Source organism: Eptesicus fuscus, chromosome 5 (assembly GCF_027574615.1).
Source record: "Eptesicus fuscus isolate TK198812 chromosome 5, DD_ASM_mEF_20220401, whole genome shotgun sequence".
Classification (NCBI taxonomy): domain Eukaryota; kingdom Metazoa; phylum Chordata; class Mammalia; order Chiroptera; family Vespertilionidae; genus Eptesicus; species Eptesicus fuscus.
In genome coordinates this window covers 87,269,197-87,290,434 of record NC_072477.1, presented here as the reverse complement: position 1 = coordinate 87,290,434, position 21,238 = coordinate 87,269,197, and the positions used below count along the sequence as shown (strand labels likewise).

Genomic DNA, 21,238 nt, shown 5'->3' with positions numbered 1-21,238 from the left:
GTTATTTGAATAGTAAGCCAAATTTACCCAGTCCTGGGACGTAAAGTCTGGAAGTTGGGTATGTAATTTTCTGTATATTACCCATCACCACATGAGTCCACAAGTTGTTGAGGACAGGCCATTGTGAATATCACTAATTCATGGAGTTGCTAGGAGTCAGAGCTGTCTCAATGGCGCACAGCGCACACACACACCTCCACTACCTGCTACTGCAGGTTACCGGTCTTCTGGAAATTGCTTCCTAATGATTCCTAGGAGTCTCAGGTGCATCTACATAGACTTCAACTGGAAACATTTCAGCCACCTACCAAGGTTTATCAGTCACCCCCCGCCCCCCTTCCCCCCCACACACACCCCTTAATCTGGTTTCTTCAGGGATATCTACTTTGGAGGTCTACAACAGTCCCCAAAGCTGCACAAACCGGAAGCCACAGTCTATCCAGGCCCACATTATTAGACAACTATTAGCTGCTAATTTCTGGAGGTCCAAGCGTGTGGGACCCAGGCATCGTGGAGCCGCCGAGAGAATTTAGACAGCTCCTTGAGGCAGGCCAAGTCAAGCCTTCACGCTAGTGCACCTCCTGAAAGGTCATACCAACAGTGCCGACGACTTGCCCTCTTGGCTGAGAACCTCTCTCAGTGTAACTGGAGGTTTCACCAGTTTCCCACTGACTGCTCTTCTTGAACGTTCCTTCTATCTGCTTCTTTCCATCACGGAGCAGCAGCCTCCCTTTCCTCTTCCACTCTTGGTTCTTGGCCTGGACTTCATTCCATTCCTCCTTTCATATTTCTCCTCTCACATGCTGAGAGGAGAAGGCCATAGGCAGGAGAATAAAAGTGAAAAAGCTGGAGGGATTGTGTACAAATTAAGCAATGCCTGTAAAACCTGTACATCCTTCTGTTCAACTCAAATGAAGAACCTGAGTGCAAACTAATGTAAAATTAAAAATATGAAAATAGCTTTGCATCCAACTTATGAATTTTGTTTTCCTGATTTTTATCTCTGGTGTTCATTAGGAAATAAAATAAATAAATTAAAAAAAAAACAACAACATAAAGCAGTCAGCTTATCTTTGGGTAACTAAAAACTCTTCTGGTGATATTCCTCCCTCCCTTCCTGTGGGGAAATTGAGATGAGAACATAGTCTATCTTTTGGGAGACATACCTAAACTGGCTGTTACACAAGCATGTGATTAATTTCGAAGGCAGATTTTCAGAACACCATATTTGAGTAAACTTGAAAGATAAGTCAATGAAAACATCCAGCAAAGCAAAATAGGTATTTTCAGGTTTCAATCAGATACGACCCAGCATTTCTTCATTGTGCATTGAGCATAGAGGGTCTTGAATACAGTAGAGGTTAGAGAAATGTTTGTTAATTTTAGTTAAAACTGAATTTCTCTCAGTCGCTCAATGGCTTGAACTTCCTGACTTGAGGAAAAGGGAATAAGGAAAGGCATGATGGTAAAGCTAGAAAGAGATCACTGTTTAATATACAGATAATTTGTCCCTGGGTTTATTTTTTTTGTTCAAAAGCCTGGGAGGTGAGCAGCCAGAATGTGGCAGTAAACTGTGCTATTAATTCCATTTATATTTTCAGAGCTGGGAGTCAGGTTTTCAAGTTTGTTCTTGGATTTTATGCAAAACATATGCAAATCTATAGCATTCTAAAATCCCGTCTTTTCGCCAGCCCCTCCCCTAGTCACGAACAGCCGCAGCGGCGGAGTGGGGGACCCCGGCGGGGGTGATGGGCGGGGAAGGGGGGGGGGAGTGGGGGAAGGGCTGTCCGCGAGGCGGTCCGGGGGCGGAGCCTGGGCGGGGCCCGTGACGCGCCGAGTTGGCCGGCGGCGGGGCTGGACCTCAGCCTTTCCCCGCCTGGGGCCGCCGCCGCACCATTGGTTGCTCCGCGTCTCCAAAAGGGGCCCTTGGAATCCTCCCTGGGTCAGTCTGGTGCTGGGTCGTGGGACTCCCCACAACTCCCGCGGGTCCGGAACTGGATCCCTTCTTCCCAGAGTTGCGAGCAACTTTCCCGGCTCCCCGGCGCTGCAGTGGCTCGGGGTCCGGGGCAGCCGCAGGTAGCTGAACCCAGGGCCACGCTACCCGAGCCCCGGCGGAGCGCGCGCGCAGGTCTCTGTGTCGGTGCACGCTGGGGGTCCCGGAGCTCCGCTCCGCCGGGGAGATGCCTCTGGGACACATCATGAGGCTGGATCTGGAGAAAATCGCCCTGGAGTACATCGTGCCCTGTCTGCACGAGGTCGGCTTCTGTTACCTGGACAACTTCCTGGGCGAGGTGGTGGGCGACTGCGTCCTGGAGCGCGTCAAGCAGCTGCACAGCAACGGGGTCCTGCGGGACGGCCAGCTGGCCGGGCCGCGCGCCGGCGTCTCCAAGCGGCACCTGCGGGGCGACCAGATCACGTGGATCGGGGGCAATGAGGAGGGCTGCGAGGCCATCAGCTTTCTCCTGTCCCTCATCGACAGGCTGGTCCTGTACTGCGGGAGCCGGCTGGGCAAATACTACGTCAAGGAGAGGTCCAAGGTAGGACGCGCGCGGGCGCCCCACCGCCGCTGCAGCCCGCAGGGACCGGAGACATTCGGAGTCGGTTGTCTGTCGCCTTCGCAGGGCTACCAGCGGACTTTAGGTTTTAACCAAGAAGCAAGAAAGAAGTCAGTCTGGTCTTCCCGTGCCCCAGGGAAAACCCGTGCTAAGGGACTTAGGTGCATAATTATAATGACCTTCTGATAACTTTGAAATAATGGCTCTGGTGGGTGGTACAAGCCGGACAAGCGGTGGCTTTTTGGTCTGATTTTAAGACGTGGAGGTTCTCAAAAGTCCACACGAGGGACAGGTTGTTAGAAAGATTGTGTATGATCCGAGACACACGTGAACTCATGATCTTACTGTCTTACTTTAAAGTCACCTAATATTTGCCCTTCATTGATTTCAAAGGGGATTTCTATGAACGCACTTTTAAAGGATTCCGGAGACAGCTGTGATTTTGCAATGTGGCATTTGGTTTGTGGAGTTTGGCAGGTGTGGGAAGAGTTTGCCCTGTGAAAGGGTAAAGCTCCTCTTCACTTTTGAGTGCGGCCCTTGGCTTGTTGCACCCCGGACACTTAGATCATCTGCTTGACTGAAAATTCTCTCCTGGTGCTGAGCCCACACCACCACCTTCCCTTTCCTAACTTTCAGTTGGTGGGGAAATCTACTCAAAACCGCCGGTTGTGCCCGACCAGCATGGCTCAGTGGCTGAGCATCGACCTGTGAACCAGGAGGTCATGGGTTCGATTCCTGGTCAGGGCATATGCCTGGGTTGCGGGCTCAATCCCCAGTGGGGTACATGCAAGAGGCAGCCAATCAATGATTCTCCTTCATCATTGATGTTTCCATTTCTCTCTCTCTCTCTCTCTCTCTCTCTCTTCCTCTCTGAAATAAATTAAAAATATAAAACAAAACAAAACAAAAAAAAACAACAAAAAACTGCCGGTTATGCCCTAACCGGTTTGGCTCAGTGGATAGAGCGTCGGCCTTCGGACCGAAGGGTCCCAGGTTCGATTCCGGTCAAGGGCATGTGCCATGGTTGAGGGCACATCCCCAGTAGGAGGTGTGCAGGAGGCAGCTGATCGATGTTTCTCTCTCATCGATGTTTCTCTCTCATCGATGTTTCTAACTCTCTATCCCTCTCCCTTCCTCTCTGTAAAAAATCAATAAAATATATTAAAAACAAAAACCACAGGTTATGTGATCAGGAGAGGGTAGTCAAGTACCTCTGGGAAGAAATTATGTTTTCATTCACAGCCAGAAGTGACTCCCTGGGTAGAAATTTATCTTGGAAACATTTACAGGTAGGTTGGCAGAAATGTGGGAACATGTAGTACATTCATTTGGGATAGTCTAGCCACTCAGTCTTTTCTACAAATGACAATCCAGCCTGTTTTCCAGTGGCAGTTCTCAGAGTGATTTGCATTTCTTTTATTGTGGCCTGGTCAAGGGGCACTCAGAACCGTAGAAAACTTGTACTTTAACACAGCAAGGCTAAACATACTAGCGTGAGAAGGAAGGTGGACATTCACCTCTGTACCATTCTTTAACCATATAGGTAGTATTTCTCAATTTAAGATCCATCCTGTGATAACACACCTTGTTGTCTCCTTTGTTCCATAAGCTGAGAGGAACACTCTTAATATAGTGCAAGTAGTGAAGACTGGAAATGTATAGAAATGAAGGGGTTGGAGTGGGTGAATGGAGTAGAGGAGAAATAGATTGCTTTCAAACTAGGGGGACATGAATAGAATATCCGGAGACATCATTATTAATCTCACACTCAAAGTAAATCTTAGAAGAAAATGCTGCTTTCTAACTTTTACTTTGATTTGGGGAAAATTCAGAGTTAGTCAGACTCAGTAGAAGATTGATGTTATTGTTGATCTACTCTTCTTCCATCATTTGGGTGGTGGATTAGAAAGCTGTTTGTCTTGATCAGTCTTATATTTGCACCTTGCCCGTCTGGTGCCCCAGTGGGGGAGGGGAGGGGAGGAGAGGGAAATGTCTAGCCTGAGTATTGCAGAGGTGCTTGTAGCTTCAACTTGGAAGAGCAGATGGCTTCTTACCAGTTTTTAAAACTTTCCTTTAAACTTAGGCGTTAGGAATCCTCCCCTCCCCCCACCTCCCTCGGCATTCTAGGAACAGAATTCGCTCTGAAGGAGGTCAGAATTAATTGGCAGAAAGAGGTCACTAACATGTTTGAATGTTAAGTATTTTTATTTAGCTTTGACTTAAGGAACAGTGGTAGGGTTTTAGGCTAGAATTTAACTCCACAAACGGGATGAAAAGCACTGTGTATGTCTGGCTAAGGACAACAAGATTTATAGATATGATTTTTCAATTATGGATTCTCTTCTGGGTAGAACAAATAACTTTTCAGTTAACGCTTTCAGTTAACAGAACGTGACTGTGAATTGAAAAGAGGAAATTCATCTGTTGTCCACCGAAGAGACATCTGTCTGCCCGTACCTAGATTTCCAACTCTCCTGTGGCTATTTTGGCACAAAGCTCTTCATCCCTTCCCTTTAGAAAAATCACCTCTAGATTGGGATATTCCCGACCAATTAGAACCAAATGCAAACCAGGTTTGAGCAAACAATTGTTATAGTAAATTTTTTTAAGAGTTTGATTTGCTTGTATAAAGAAGTCTCCTTAGTAATGTCTGTGGCCTTGGGTCTCTTTGAAGTTCATTATTAAAGCATTGTAGCAACACATTGCATTTCTACATGATTTATATTAGTTTCACCTTAATTTAAGCTATTTACTTCTCTTCCTTCAACTGAGTACCTTACTCTTCTGCTTCCCAGAGTCATGATATAGACCCACTTTTTTCATACCCAATTTTAGAAAAACTGAATTTTTAAAAAGCAGAACATGTAAATTTATTTTAAAAATTTATTTGTAACTTTTAATGAAAAATTTCAAACATATTAATTTAGAGAGGCTAGTATAATGAACTCCCATCCCCCATTTTCAACATTTGCCAATGCATACATTTATTTTAGACCAATTCTTTTTCAGATACTTTAAATTTCTGTGCTTATTAGTGTATTGATTTTAATTAAGTACTTTTCCCCCTGGGTTTTTAAAGGTCATTGAATAATGTAATAATGCCCTTTATCTCAATGAAGCAATAGCAAAGGCATTGGTAATAAAATAGGAATATATATTGGAATTGAAATGGAAATTGTGGAAAGATATGGAAATAAATATTCAAGGGCTTCCCTCTTCCCTGCCAAAAAAAGTTATTACAGGTCAGAAGTTATCTACCTCCACTTTGTTAGAGAAAAGTCCTAGGGTGGTGAAGACTCTGGGGCAGTGGTTTCCTATAATGTAGTACAGCAGTATGGCGCCCCCTAACTGCAAGCATGATCATTGCTTTCAGGCTATCAAAAGATTTATCTGTTACTTCCTTTTGGAGCCTTTAGACTATATCCAAGATAAATATTGGTTATAATTTGCTCCTTTTGTTTTGGTTGCCTAGAAATGGCTGTTTTCCAGCGAACATGTAACTTATAGAACCGAATGTTCTGCTTGAAGCATCTCACTGTAGACTCACTAGTGAGTAACTAATAATAGCTACATTTTAATGAGCAGTTTGCTCTGTCTGGCATTGTACTAATAAGCACTTTAAAAACACTGTCTGTCTGACTTAGTCTTCAAAACCACAATCTTCAGCAAATTGAGTGATTAAATCATTTACCTAAGGTCACAAAGTCAGTGGGAAGAAGCAGTTTATCAAAAGTTAGGAAAAACTCACAGATGTGGACAATAGCATGGGAATTACCAGAGAGGAAGGGGGTTAGGAGGAGGTAGAAGAGGGTATAGGAAGGAGATTTAACTTGGGGTGGTAAACACACAGTGCAATTTACAGATGATGCATTACAGAATTGTACACCTGAAACGTATATAATTTTGTTAACCAATGTCACCCCAATAAAGTTAATAAAAAATAAAATAAAAGTTAGGAGCTTATGCCGGGTACTGACCCTGTAGGTAAGTTGCTCAATTTTCACCAAGTGTAGAATGAGGGATAATAATACCTTAAAGCTTTTCAGGGAGGGAGCATTAAATAAGATAATGTACATAAAATTCTTAGCAGAGTTCTAAACTGTCATAAATGTTATAGGCTGTAAGTGGGAGACTTGGGATTCTAACCCAGTTCTGTCTGACTCCAGAGTTTGTGTTCTTGACTATGATGCTCCTAGTTTTCATCCTTTCATTTATTCAGGAGGTGCTCACCCGGCGTGGGATACTCTGCAAGGCTTGAGGTACAAACGTGAACAGGCATAATCCCTGCCTCATGGGGCTTAACATTCACTTATACTTTTGAATGCAGGATCCTCTAGTTCACACTTGATTCATTCTCAAGCCTAAAAAAAGAAAAAAGACAAAACCCAAACATTGCAGTGGGTCAGCTAATACATTTGAGGAAGAGAATGGAGGGCTGTGCTAATGCTTTCCTACTGTTACTGGCAGCGGGAGTGTTTGTGAACAAGGTTGCTTGTTAGGATCCCTGACTAGAGGAGTTCTGGCGATGGGGGTCTGTGGGTTGTATTGTGAACAGACAGATCAGCCCTCCCGTGGAAACAATGCAGAGAAGTGATGAAACAGCAGTAAGTTATGAATAAAAGAGAAAGTGTTGCGAAGTGGTGGGTTTGTCCCTTCGCTATTGAGCAATAACAGTTTGGCCCACCCTTCTCATGCGATGTCAGGAATATCCCGATACTCAGTGGAGCTTTTCATGGTTGCAAACTGCTTTAAGCAAAAATGGGGTAATGTATTTTGAAGATCAGGATCTCTCTCAGGAGCCAAGTGCAGGCAATGCAGTCGTGGTTCACAGAAGAGTAGGTGGAGCCAGGAACTAGGAACCAGAAAGTCCTAACTACCCAGGGCAGCTTGTGTGTTGGTTCTTTTCTCTGGCGCTTGATGGCCTCCATCTTTGCTTCTCTGCTCATGCCCTTTATTTCTCCCCCGCTCTCGTTCTGCTTTTTCTGCTTTTCCATGCACGTGGCTCAAAATGGCTCCCTCCCCTACAGTGGCCACCTCAGCCTCCGTGTGAGATCAGCAAACACTTGACCAACGTTCTAGAATCTCCTTTGAAGGATGAACACTTGGGAACAAAGCAACGTTCTAGAATCTCCTTTGAAGGATGACAGTCTTGCCTTGGCTCAGGGGGACCCATCAGCCTTGGTTGGGGAGGCAGTGGGGCATGTGAAGTCATAGATCACACCTATGGTTGCCTGCACCCCCGAGAAGTGCAGTTCGTAAAGCATGGGGCTTGAGGACTAGATCCATAAACGGTGTCTCTGTGATTCAAAATCTTAAAAATCTGTCTGTGAAGGAGCTATTTTAGGGGGAGGAGGCACTGAGTTTGAAAGACTGGAACATTTTTCTGTGAGGATGTGAGGGATTCCTAGAAAAGGTTTTGTATTTAAAAATAACTCAGCTCTTGGAGGAAGGAAATTAATCCAAGGAAATAATTTACAGAACGCGGCCTCAGTGACAGTGCAGCCAGTTCCTCCATTGGGTGGTTCTCATGGTGTCTTTTGGCTGCTTCGTTGAAGAACGCTTGGGAACAAAGCAGAGAAGACAGGTGTGGTGTGCACGTGTGTGCGTGCTTTTTCATTTCTTTTGTTCACGTGTGGGCCACTGGCCGCTCAACCACAGCTTTACCTGCTCGCAGGGAAGTGGGACGTCAGGGGGTATCCATTTAACTGGTTAATTGACAAATTGTTAAATGTCTTGTCCTGTGGGAGACCTGTACGTGGATGGGGAAAGGGAGGTGGAACGTGATTATAAAACCACCTAAAGAAGCTGAACGTTGAGTGGTGTGAAATGGTTGTCACCAACTTTGCTTTCTCTTTTCTAATTAAACTGTACTTTTACACGGACCAGTCATTTTTGTTTCTCTTCTGCAGGCTTTCTCCAATTTCTCTATTTAAAATTAAGTGATCAAAATTAGTAACCAAAACGATACCGAACTTTAATGATACAGGTTTTCAGAGCTAAAGAGAGGTTTCAGAAATCACATCTATGCAGTCATTCAATCATTCAGCAGTTTTTATATTGGGAGAGATGAGGTCTTGCAAGGGATTGGGGTCCTGGGCCTAAGCAAAGGTGCTTCCATAGAGGGGGGCTAGCCTGGCTGGGGTTGCCCCATAAGTCAGGTAGACTGGGAGACAGGGTCGGTAGGTTAATTCAGCTGCATGAGCATTTTATTTGTGAATTTCAAATATAATTCTAATTTCAAATTGACAAACATCCTTTTATGGAGTTTATAAGCCTATCTGTACATTCAACTTTTGGGTGTCATGAATTATTTCCTTTTCTGACCTCACTTGGCCCAGAGCAATTTTGTACATTCTTTTCTTTCTTTCTTTTTAAAAATATATTTGTATTGATTTCAGAGAGGAAGGGAGAGGGAGAGATAGAAACATCAATGATGAGAGATAACCATTGATCGGCTGCCTCCTGTACGCCCCCTACTGGAGATTGAGCCCGCAACCCCGGGCATGTGCCCTTGACCAGAATCGAACCCGGACCCTTCAGTCCACAGACTGATGCTTTATCCACAGAGCCAAACCGGCTAGGACTGTGCATTCTCTTCTGATTCCTGACTCTGACTAGACAAATTTCAGATTTTATAAATAACAGGCAGCCTTGCACGTTACTGCTCCATTCTGAACAACGATGTAGGGAAGACATCCCTGATAACAGATGGGGGTAGGGTTTGTCCCATAATGAGCAGAGCCCCTCTGAGAAGCGTCTCTAAGCACCCCAGCATCGTGCATTTCATCGAAGAGCTTGGAGGGCATCTCCACTGTGGGCTGCCTTTGCCGAGTTTGGCAAGACCGCTCTGCTTTGGACTCAACCTTTGTGGCCTCAGGTACATTAAGTGCCACTTTGACCCGTGCCTTTTGAATACTGAGGAGCAGCTTGCAGGTTCACACGATGGAGAAGATTATTAATTCTTTGTTAATTATTACTGCAACAGACTTGATAATTCCTTTGTAGCACCACTTTGTAGCTGTTCACTAATATTGCTCCAAGAAATGGGTGTCGTTTTTCTGTAGTGTTTGTCAAATGCACATGTTTTGACAGTAATGATAGTTCAGATGTATTCTGCTGGGCAACTGCCAGGGGCTGCCCAGCGGGTAGCTGCATCCAGAGGCACTGGAATTGTAAGTGCGACAGGCAAATCATTTTATGATGCCAGACTACGGAATTCAGCCTTGGCAGATTGCCCAGAGCCGTTGATTTGGCTCAGATTCAGAGCCATGTGTCCATTTGCCAAGAGATTAGTTAGCTCAGCTCATTATCCGTAGAATTTATACCCCACTTCCCTCCATTATTTCCATCTTCAACCAGTATGCCTCTCACCTTAATTTTGTATCTTTTGATATCGGGATTTGTGCGTGAGTTCCTATGTTTGTTTTTGGTGAGCTGGTAGTGACTGTTATATTTTTCACCTCCTGCCCCAACCCAGTCCCAGCCTTACAGACACGTGGGTTTGCAGTTGTATAATGCAGGCTTCCAGATCTTACGCTGGATTCATCCTGTACCTGCTTACTGAGAGTACTCCAGGTTCAGTGCAATGTCAATACCTCTTTATTAAGTCAAGACAATTTTTGATTCTTTAGGAGATACAATGATCAACCTTTCTCAATTTCTGAAGTGAATGTATCAATCTCATATTAAATATTGTTTCCTTCCCAAATGAGGCCAAATACTATTATCATAAAAAGTAATTTCAAAATACAAAGGATCAAAGAATACGACAGCCGTCTTGATGATTTGCCAGTGGGAAGAAGACAAAATGGAAAACTCAGTTCCAGGTGTCAGTGATATCTATTTTTGGTTCTCTAGGGCAGTGGTTCTCAACCTTTCTAATGCCGCGACCCTTTCATACAGGTCCTCATGTTGTGGTGACCCCCAACCATAAAATTATTTTCGTTGCTACTTCATAACTGTAATTTTGCTACTGTCAATGAATCGTAATGTAAATATCTGTGTTTTCCGATGGTCTTAGGCGACCCTGCTAGCGGTTCTCAACCTATGGTCTTAGGCTCTACAGCAGTGACCCACAGGTTGAGAACCGCTAGCAGGGTCGCCTAAGACCATCGGAAAACACAGATATTTACATTACAATTCATAACAGTAGCAAAATTACAGTTATGAAGTAGCAATGAAAATAGTTTTATGGTTGGGGGTCACCACAACATGAGGACCTGTATTAAAGGGTCGCGGCATTAGGAAGGTTGAGAACCACTGCCCTAGGGGAACTTGAAGTTGTTCTGAGGTATTCCGGATAATAGTCTTCTATTTGAGTATTGCTTGGAAGCAGTAAACACCCACTGTTTTAAACAGTCTGAACATCTTTTGGACCTTGCTCTGTGTTCTCCAGACACAGAACAAGAGTCTGCCTGTGTCCCTCCCTCCAGGTCCCCTCCCATTTCTACTCATCTATCTTGTCAAACCGGAGGGACTATTACTCAGAAATCTCAATACCCTCCACAAAACTGACAGTGAGTTTTTTGGTTTGTTTTTTGGATGGCTTTTTTTTTTTTTTTTCCTATTCATATTGTTTTTGAGTGATGGGAGTAGATAAGGAAAGCCTTTTTTTAAACACATAATATTGAAGATTCAGGCAGGAACATGCAATATTATTGGTCAAAGTTTGGCCTATTTGTGCCATTTTCGCTTTTTATTATGTTTGTGTTTTAGGTTCACCGTGGAGCCTCAAGTTTTGTCTTTTCTTAAAAAACTAAATTTTGTTTTCCTTTCATAGTAGAAATCCTTGAGGAGGAGAATATTTTAAAGAGACTTAGTTTAACCATAACTCACCTCCCTTTTGTTTTCATTCTCCCTGTAATCCATTTTCATGTGCTTTTGTCAGAGTGTGAACGGCCCCAAACCCGTCTCTAATCGTGCAGTCTCTACGCTTAAAACCCCCCAACCGGGCTCTGTCCCTGTTGTCTACTCTACATGCTGTGCACTTCCTAGTGTGCCACGTAAGGCCTTCCACATCTGACCCCAGCTGACCCCATTGACCTTTCTATACTTAATCTCCTGCTCACCTCTTTCCTTCTCTCCCAATCCCTGAAATGCTAGGAACTGATTTTGCCAGGCACACTGAGCTTCCCATTGTTTCTACTCTTCAGAATCCATCTTAGTGCCTTCTCCATGAAGTCTTCCCTCCTGCTCCCTAGCACTCTGTGGGTGGCTCAGTCCAGGCTGCCCTAGTACATTTATTTCTTTTGGCTGCTTCCCCTAACCCCACATTTACTTAAAAATTCCTTTAAGGCAGAGATATAAACTTAATATATACTTTTAGTGCCTTGAACAGTCCTTTACAATTCATAGGTGCTTGTTGACTTAGTTTCATTTTCATAAGGAACTTTGATTTCAGAGGATGTCAGGATGTCAATAAATAAATAAATAAATAAATAAAAAAGGTTTTGCAGCATGGTCCTTAATTTGATGTCACAGCGTTTAAATATTTTGTTGCATCAACATGCTACGAGGAACCATCTTAACCTTTTGCACTCGGATGTCGAGATTAAAATTACTCTTTGAATGTATCAATAATTTGAAATATAAAAAAATCCAAATAAATAAGTTTGTATGAAAAGAAACTCCAGTTTTTTATTCTACTGCCGCGCTTTGTAAAATCTGGGGTATTTAAAAAATTAAATCCCGAGTAGAATAAAGGAATTGAGAAAAAAGCAAGCGAGTGCAAAGGGTTAAAGAAGGGACTTGGTGAGGTCCTCTCCTCCGTTTTGGAATTCCATGCTTGGCCCTAGAAGTCACACCTGCATGCTGGCAGCTCCTGCACACAGGTCTGCTTCAGAGGAGCCAGAGGGGCCTGTGGACCACGAGGCGGGAGTCCTGGCTTCCCTCCTGGCTCAGCCCCTGGAAAGTGGCCTCTCAGGACCTCAGTTTCCACTTTAGGAATGAGTTTGATTTTGATTTGATATTTTAACTCAATTTAGTCACTACCCACCACCGCAGGATGGACCTTTTACATTTTATTTCATCTCACTGTGACCTTGGGCAAGTCAGTTCTCTGAGCCTGACTTTTATAATATGGATACAACAAGAAATATCTTCCTCCAGGATTTAAATGTAAGGAATTAAATGAAAAGTGAGACTAGGAATTACCTGGAGGCATTTCCTCTCCCCTCACAAACAAACTGAGGATGCTCACATTCTTGGCCTCTTCAGGGGCGAGACCAGATAGAAGACCTTCCATTAGTGACTTCCTAATCCTAGTATGGTCCTTCCGCTAAAAGGAACTTTGGGAACATGCAAAAAAAAAAAAAAAAAACACCCCAGAAATAAACCCCCCAAACATTCTTAACGGTTTCCGTTTCCGGTTGGCTTGTTGCCTTGGTAACTAGGACGCACAACCCCTTTGGCAGTTATGGCGGGGCTGCGCCCAGAAGGGTGTACTGGCTCATGGGGAGGCGGTGCAGCTGCGGAGCTCGGGAGCCTGTCCCTGCTGGGCTGCTGCTGCCGCCGTGGCAGCGGGTCCCAGTGGCAGCCCAGTGCTCTGTGCCAGGCCCTGGCCAAGGCCCGCCTTTATCCGGAGGCCCGGGATCGCCTTCCTCCTCTTGCACAACCCCGCCTCCCACAGCGAGGGCATCTTCCCGGGGCCAGGAGCCTGCTGGAGTGGCCACTGAGTGGGGCGGGGGGGAGAAGCCTGTGGGGGTGAGAACGAGTCAGATGGCCAGGTTAACCTGGGTTGTTTGCTTTGCAAGGGGGACAGTATCAAGCTGCACGTTCCAAGTTCCTCACAGCCCCGCAGGCCTCCGGCTACTGGCCTGAGCTTTCCTTCAGCCTGGCTTGGGGCTATCGCAGTAGACGGGAACATGCCCCCTGTGCTGAAGCACAGCGCTGACTGGAGCGGGCATCCGCCAGCACCCAGAGCTAGTGTGGGCATGACCACGACGGCATTGATGTTGGCAACACTGTAGTCCTTCACCAGACTGTGCTGGTGGAAGCCATCAGCCTCAAGGCAGCCCTAGAATACCAACTGAGAAACTGTAAGGCGTCCGGCAAGCCCTCACATGCCACCGAGGGCAGGGGGAGAGGAAGACCCCCTGGCCCTGCACAACCAGGCGTTAAAGAACACGGAGGCCAGGCCTACAGAAGGGTTTGAAACACTACAGTTTCTGTTCCTGCAGAACCCCTTTCCTCCAAAGACCTTTGGCATCCTGTCGCTGCGCCACTGCAAATAGGAGTATTTTGACATGGCAGCAGATGTCCCAGAGGAGAATGCCACTTGACTTACAAGTTCCTCACACCCTGTCTCTCTGACTTCTTGGGTGGCATGCTCACTTGCCAGACAGTTCCTAAAGGCCCGCCTTTATCCGGAGGCCCCCGGTCGCCTTCCTCCTCTTGCACAACCCCGCCTACCACGGCGAGGGCATCTTCCTGGGGCCAGGAGCTTTTATTAAAGCTTGATGGACTAGCAGGGATGCTGACTGAGCAGCTTCGGAAACTCACCATAGAAGTACAGGAAGCAAGACACAATAGAGATGATGAAGATGTCAAGAAGGCAGTGAATGAATATGATGACATCCTGGAGAAGTACATTCCCGTATTGATGGTCCAGGCAAAAAATCTACTGGAACCTTGAAAATTATTCAATGGTAGAAGAGATCTTTTGCAAATCTGTGCAATTCTGCAATGACCATGATGTGTGGAAGCTGAATGTGGCTCATGTTCTCTTCATGAAAGCAAACACAAAGACGCCATCCACTTGAATGAGCTCGTAGTCAAGAAGCACTAGGACAACTTCCTGAATGTCAGTGCCACTGTGCTGGCTAACCTCTGTGTTTCATACATTATGACAAGTCAAAATGAAGACGCTGAGGAGTTGATGAGGAAGACTGAAAAGGAGGAAGATCAGCTCTCCTATGATGACCCAGATAAGAAAACCTACCATCTGTGGATTTGGTGATAGGGACACTTTACTGTGCCAAAGGAAATTATGACTTTGGGATTTCTCGAGTTATCAAAAGCTTGGAACCTTATAATAAAAAAACTTGGAACTGATACCTGGTATTATGCCAAAAGACGCTTCTTGTCTTTATTACAGAACATGTCAAAACACATGATCATGTTTTGTGAGAGTGTTATTCAAGAATGTGTTCAGTTTCTAGAACACTGTGAACTTTATGGCGGGAATGTACCTGCCATTATTGAACAACCCCTAGAAGAGGAAAGAAGGCAGTCACATATGAATCCAGACAGTTAAAAGCTTTAATTAACGTGATTATAGGATGGAATATGTAGTCATGTCTGATAATGGCTTGTATCATAATGGCTTTATATCTGTATTTTGTACTGTTTTGTTTGTATTTAGACATTGGCATCTTTACTTTGTTGCATGTTGAACTTTGTACACTTTACAATTATTTGATTAAAAAAAAGAAAGAAAAGAAAAGCCCAGCTGGTGTGGCTCAGAGGTTGAGTGTCTATCCATGAACCAGGAGGTCACAGTTCGATTCCCAGTCAGGGGGCTGTGGGCTCAATCCCCAGTAGGGAGTGGGCAGGAGGCAGCCGATCAATGATTGTCATCATTTATGTTTCTTTCTCTTTCTCCCTCTCCCTTCCGATTCTCTGAAATCAATAAAAACATATTTAAAAAAGAAAAGAAAAGTGAGACTACGTTTTCATCTGAAAGGGCAGATAGGGACTGTCAGTGCCTCTCGTTGGATTCCCGAAGAGAGCTGGCTCTGCCAACAGTCACACCTCAGGGAGGATGACGGCCATGACAGCCATCCCCCGCAATTGGACAGTTACAATTGCACTGTTTCCTGCCAGCTTGAGGAATCGCACTGCTGAACCTGTGCCAGAAGCTGCCCTAGGAATTCCCCTTGCTCCCTGCTCTACCCACCACCTCCTGGTCTCCAAATTAATAGTGCAGCTGACTCTTTACCTTTTATCACTTAGGGTGAGGCATTGCTCCAGCACTCTTGGTTTTGCCACTTTTTGTGTCTGACTCTCATTTTCTATGTTTGTAAAATGGGGCTTGTATCTATCTTGAAGGAACATGGGGGCAATTAAATTAACCATTTCTGCTCCCCAGACTCAGAGGCAGGCAGGCCTTTATTTCCAGTCCCCTTTCTGCTCCCCAAAATACTTTATACATCTCTCTCAGACGATCTTTTGACTTTCACTCTTAAGAGGTTTTCTGGATCTCACCCCTCCTGAAAACCACAGTGGGTCTGTGTCCATTGTGTGCTACTTAATGTAATTTTAGCAAGTTCTGCATTCAGTGAATGCTAATTAATGTGGTGGTAGAGAGCAAAGATGTCTCCTAAACTAGTGTTGCACCTGAGTGAGGAAAATTTATCCCATCCCGTGTCTTCTCAAGGGAGGCACAATTTTGTATTTACTTTAAAAATTTTTCTTAATTGGTAATTTATCTTCTGGCTTTGAAACAAGTCTGAAATCCTTGCCTGCGTGGACCTGAGCTAACAAGGAAAGGTCCTGGAGACGCTGCTTTCCTTCCATTGAACCTGGCAGGGGGCAGAGCAGCCTGGGGTTCAGACTTGAGCTGACTTTTGACCAATTGCCTGTGAAGCAGGTATGGGCCCTGCAGGGGCCACAGAAAGTACACTGTGGGGTGGATCCGGGCTTGTCCTGCAGTGAGTAACCGAAGCAGACAACTCGGACAACTAGTGCTTTGCCACAGGATTCAGAGTCAATTTCCTTTGCTCCTTGCTTTCGTTATACTCCCACCCCACTCCCCACCCCGAGCTTTTCATTCATAGACTCAATTGAAAACACACTCATTTTTCATATTTTTGCATTTTGTGATTTTCTGTCTTTATGGAAGGGATGATAGGCCAGGGTAAGAGGGAATCAAATACTTCAAGTGGAACTGAAGATCTTAGTTTTCTCAAAAATGGGGTGAATTGGTTAATGTTAGACATTAGATAAACTGCCTGGTAGAGTATGACTTGGTTATTAAGGCCTCCCACTCTGCAGCCAGGCTCACTGGGTTCGAAAAGACAAGTTACTTAACCTTCTTCTGCCTCAGTTTCTTCATCTGTAAAGTGGAGGCAGTAATGGTTCCTGCCTCATGAATAGTGAATGAGGTAAGATTTGGGAAGCGCAGCACTATACAAACGTTTGTTCGGTAAGTACACATGCTTACTGAATTTCATGAGTTCTAATTCTAACTGGTTTGCTGTGTGTCATTTCTTTCATTCAGCAGAAATGTTTTTCCAAATGCTGAAATGCAAATGTAAACATAAGATTTGGTTTTCTAGGAAGTTTTTTACCTTTTTTTTTTCTAGCAGTTTCAGTGTTCCAAGTTAATAGTCTTAAAATTCACTGGGAATTGCAGGCAAAGTGTTTTCCTGGTTTCTCTTTAAAATATTGCTTCCAGGCATTTTTCAGGACATGTTTTGATTGGCAACTGTATTTTTTTGTGGATTACCCATTAATAAAATCTTGCCTTAACATCTGTATTTAAGTTATCATAGACTCCCTAAAGTTTTTCAGGATTTTCTTCAGATGAGAATTTAAAGACAACCATACTCTGACAATCCGACAGTCACAAACATTCTTTTTTTCTATTACACTTTGGAGCCTTTAGAGAGCTACAGGTAAAGTTTTATTTTTCAGAGAGGGCGGTTTCTCACATCAAAAGAAGTTAAATATCGCGACTCCCTGTCCCATATAGCTTTAAGAATTACTCATGAATTTGTTTTTCTATAGAAATAAGATAACTTCTAGGTCCCTATAGCTTCCAGGGTTAATGACTTCTGAGAAATGAGCAGTGACTCATGCAGATGACTGCTGCTCACCCCTCCCCCTCCCCCTCCCCCGTCACTCCCCACCTCTGTAACCAGGAAATTAAATGAGGTGATATGTGTAAAGTGCCACCTGGTTACATGGGTCCTCAGGAAATGGCAGCTGTTCCGATTTGGGGAAGGGTATCAGGATGGATGTGGTTAAATGCCTCCTAATGTCCTTAACCCTGAGCCTGGCTTTTACCGATTTCATAATTGCAAGGAAGCCCTTACTCAGAACATTTCTCTGGTGACTGTGGTAGTGGCAGGGGGAGGGGCAGGGGGATGCTCTCCTCTGCTTGTTCCCTCCCTGGTCCCGGGCTGTGAGCTCGGGTGTGGGCTGGCTGCCACCCTCACGAAGCGCACGTAGCCCTGTCACTCAGCCGTCACCCCGCTGGCCAGGAGCCAGGCCGCCACGGGAAGGGCCGCCCTCCCAAACCCAGCAGCCTGCATTGATGTGTGGATGTCCCAGGCCTGTTTACTGTGCGTAATTGCAGGGCTCCGGCTGAATCCCCTCCAAGAGGAAGAATTAACCACAATGCAGGGAGGAATGACAATAGTCTCTTACATTCCTGGCCTCTGAGCACTTCAGCGGCTTCTTGGGGAAGGGAGATTTACTTCAGTTCCTGCACGAAGTGCAGGATCCCTGGAATAGAATCTTGATCTAGAGCAGTTAGACTTTTAGGACCCGTGAGTCCTCCGTGACTGCGTGTCTGTGTGCACGTTTCCGGGGGTGGGGGTGGGAGCCCAGCTCTTTAATGTAAGAATCTCATGGCACTGTTTTCACTGAGCTGGGAGAACTAGGTTCCAGAATCTTGGCAATTGTTGATGGTTGTTTGGATGACCCTGGATCTAGGACTCAGTTCGTAGTAGAATTAAACAAGGGCACTGATGAGAAGGTGTACCTGGGAACAGGTTTTCAAGTAAAGAGGATACATTCCCTGCTCAGGATGCTCTGGCCTGACCAGGGGGCTGGCAGACCCACTTCACCAGAGCCACTGGAAGTTGGTTGTAATGTCTCACTTTTCATTTTCAGAATTACTGAAGTTCCTGCCTTGCAACAAAATTCAGGAACGGGGCATAATGATATTGTCATGAATTGGAGATGAGATTACGTGTGTCAAGCAGTGTTGTGGGTATGTAGGTTCAGAGGCACTTTTAGTGTGGAGGTAGGCAAATGACGGGGCAGGAGTAGTTCTCAGTGTAGAAAACAGAAGAGTAGAAAGTACTTCATAAGTAACTTGGGGTTTGTTGAAAGGATCACGGTAAATCCTCACTGTTGTCAATAGGTTCTGCGACTTTAAACAAAACTATATAGAATGAAACCAATTTTACCATGGGCTAATTACTGTAAACAAGAGTTAAGTTCCTACGGCATCTCATCAGTGTTAAAACAAAACGATGCTAGTCAAGGGGCTGCTGTACTTACTGCCAGATATTTGACTGGCGTTCTCAATTTCCAGAAACTTCTCTAGTCAGATGCTGAAACGTTGGGGAGGGGGATGTGGGGACTGGACACAGCTCATGTTGTTGCCCCCCAAAAGCATATTTCCTATTCCCTCCTCATTTTGTTACATTAATCTTTAACTAGAGGCACTAGGAGGAAATAGCAAGGCCTCTGTTAAGTCATCTAGCAAGACAGATGACAAACAAGTTGCTAAGATAGCTACTGACAGTTTGCACAAAGTTCCCTACTTTTTCCTCTAAAGTACCTCCATTGCCTACAGCCAATTTCTTTAGGCCAAGCTAGAGGAAGTGAGGATGAACATGGAAAAATTCTAAGGCACTTTTGAAGCGTATGCCTTGTTCATCATCACATTGAGAGCTTACTGTTTTGTTTAACTTCGCACAAAGGAGGCGACTGGCAGCAATGAGAACTTTGTTTAATGACATTTCCTTGAAACTCCCGGAGAAAGCTTTGCACAGTTGTCACCAGCTTGTGACGATGCCTTGTGAATACTGTACTGGAGTAATTTAATTTGAGTGACAACAGCGGGCCCCACAAGGTGTCCCTGAAGAGTCCATACCCCTGGACCAGGAGGATGGGGAAAGGCCTCTGCCTCTCAGTGACTGCCCTTGCAGAGGATTTTCGGAGTTTTCTTCACTCACTCCTTGTCACAGCCAAATGGAAAATAATGGGAAATGACCTTTTGGCTTAATTTATCTTTAGTGTTATTTTAAATTTATTGTTGAAAGTATTACATATGCTCCCTTTGTTTTTTTTTTTTGTGTGTGTTTTTTTCCCCATTGACCCCCTCAACCCTGCACCTGCCCCTCCCAGGCCTTCACCACGCTATTGTCTGTGTCCATGGGCTATGCATATCAGTATATAAGTTCCTCAGTTAATCTCTCCCCTGGCCCTCCCCCAACACCGTCTTTAGTTTTTCTGTTTGTTTTTTAGAGAGCAAAACTGGCAAAGATCATGCCACTTCCCATTTTTCTCCCACACCAGCCTTTCCTGTGGTGCCTTACACTTAGCACTTTGAATACGTAAAGATGTTTTAATTTCTTGTTTTCTTTTAAACTAAGAAAACTTCAGTTTTAGAGCAGCTGCTGGCACCTGCAGTGCCTTTGTTCCAGTTCTCAACACCTCCCCGCAGTGAATTACCAACTGAGGCCCCTTCCCCAGCAGGTGCCTTTAGGAACATAGGACATAAAGTGTACAACCTCAGGCTGCCCTGCTTACTGTCCACTTTAAATGTACGTGTTAAAATGAAATATGTGCTGAACACAAACCACCCGGAAAAACGACCCCAGGAATATAGCCTTTGGCACCTCTACCCACAGCGGACTAGAGACATTGGCAAGTTTGTCACCTAGGCTGTTGTCACCCGAATATAAGTTATACCCATTCCTGGCCAGGGAACTTCAGCTATTACTTTCTCCGCTATGATAAGCTGCGTGGCTGTTTTTCCAGGCTAAAGAATGTGCATAGTCTTGTGTATTTCTTCTCAACTCTTTCCACATCTAATTCTCCGGGTAGTTAGTGCCTTTTGGTGGAGTGGGAAGGATCCTGGGTCCCCTTCTCTTTGTCCACAGTGCACACGGGGGAAGGACTTGAGGGGAAGGAGGTGTGGAGGAGGCATGTGGAATGTGAATGGCACTGAGGGGCGAGGCTGTGCTTTTGAACAGCAAACATCTGAACCTGGTGAAGAGAGCGGGGAAGGTGCCCATGTGTAGCCCAGGAGCTAATGCAGGGTGGGTCGATTTCTTAGGAGAACTCAGACAGTGATCTCCAAATATAGCCTGATCTATTTTTTTGAGGCCCTAATTTAAAAATTGGGATAAAAATATTCAGGAGTGTTAACCCACAAATCCAGTTTGGTTGTCTACTGCTATCCTAGAATGTGAGGATTTTGTAATACTGGGCCCTCATTGCAAAGGAAGGTAAATTCCGCGGTGTAGTTAGCATAGCATGCACTCCAGAGTTCTGACACATACATATATACATGATTGGCTTCAATTATTTGTGCTACTCACAAGCTCCGAAAGCTATTTGAATTTGCCAGCTCTGGATTTGAAACTACAAATCCCTTAAGTAGGATCAGATCCCTGAAGGAGACATAGTGAAGCCGCAGTTGAGGGAACAGAAGCATGCATATCATCAGCTTTAAAAATAGTGAACATTAGGCAGCATAAGGAGTATCTCCTTCGAGCCTCATAAACCCATTTTACAGATGAGAAAACTGAGATGTAAAGAGGTTAAGTACAGGTTATTTTGTACTTACGTTGCATTTTATTCCAAGTCTGCTGTGTTCAAGACCAATTCATAATTCAAAACAAATCCTTACAAAGATTGGCTGGTATTTCTGCATAGCAGTTGGATGGGTCTTAGCATTTGGCAGTGGACCAAAATGCCAGTTTAAAGGTCACTCAGCCAGA

At 44.7% G+C, this 21,238-nt stretch overlaps 1 protein-coding gene and 1 pseudogene across 1 annotated transcript in view; both read left to right on the top strand.

Annotated features, from left to right (window-relative positions):
* The first annotated feature begins 1,850 nt into the window (after nt 1–1,850).
* The window catches only part of EGLN3 (egl-9 family hypoxia inducible factor 3), a 29,982-nt gene continuing 10,594 nt past the window's right edge, over nt 1,851–21,238 (top strand). Inside the window, exon 1 of the mRNA XM_008157186.3 lies at nt 1,851–2,537. Within this exon, the coding sequence (XP_008155408.1) occupies nt 2,181–2,537 (357 nt within the window). The 5' untranslated portion in view covers nt 1,851–2,180. The remainder of the gene's footprint in view (nt 2,538–21,238) is intronic.
* Nucleotides 12,864–15,197, top strand: LOC114228241 (tetratricopeptide repeat protein 30B-like; annotated as a pseudogene).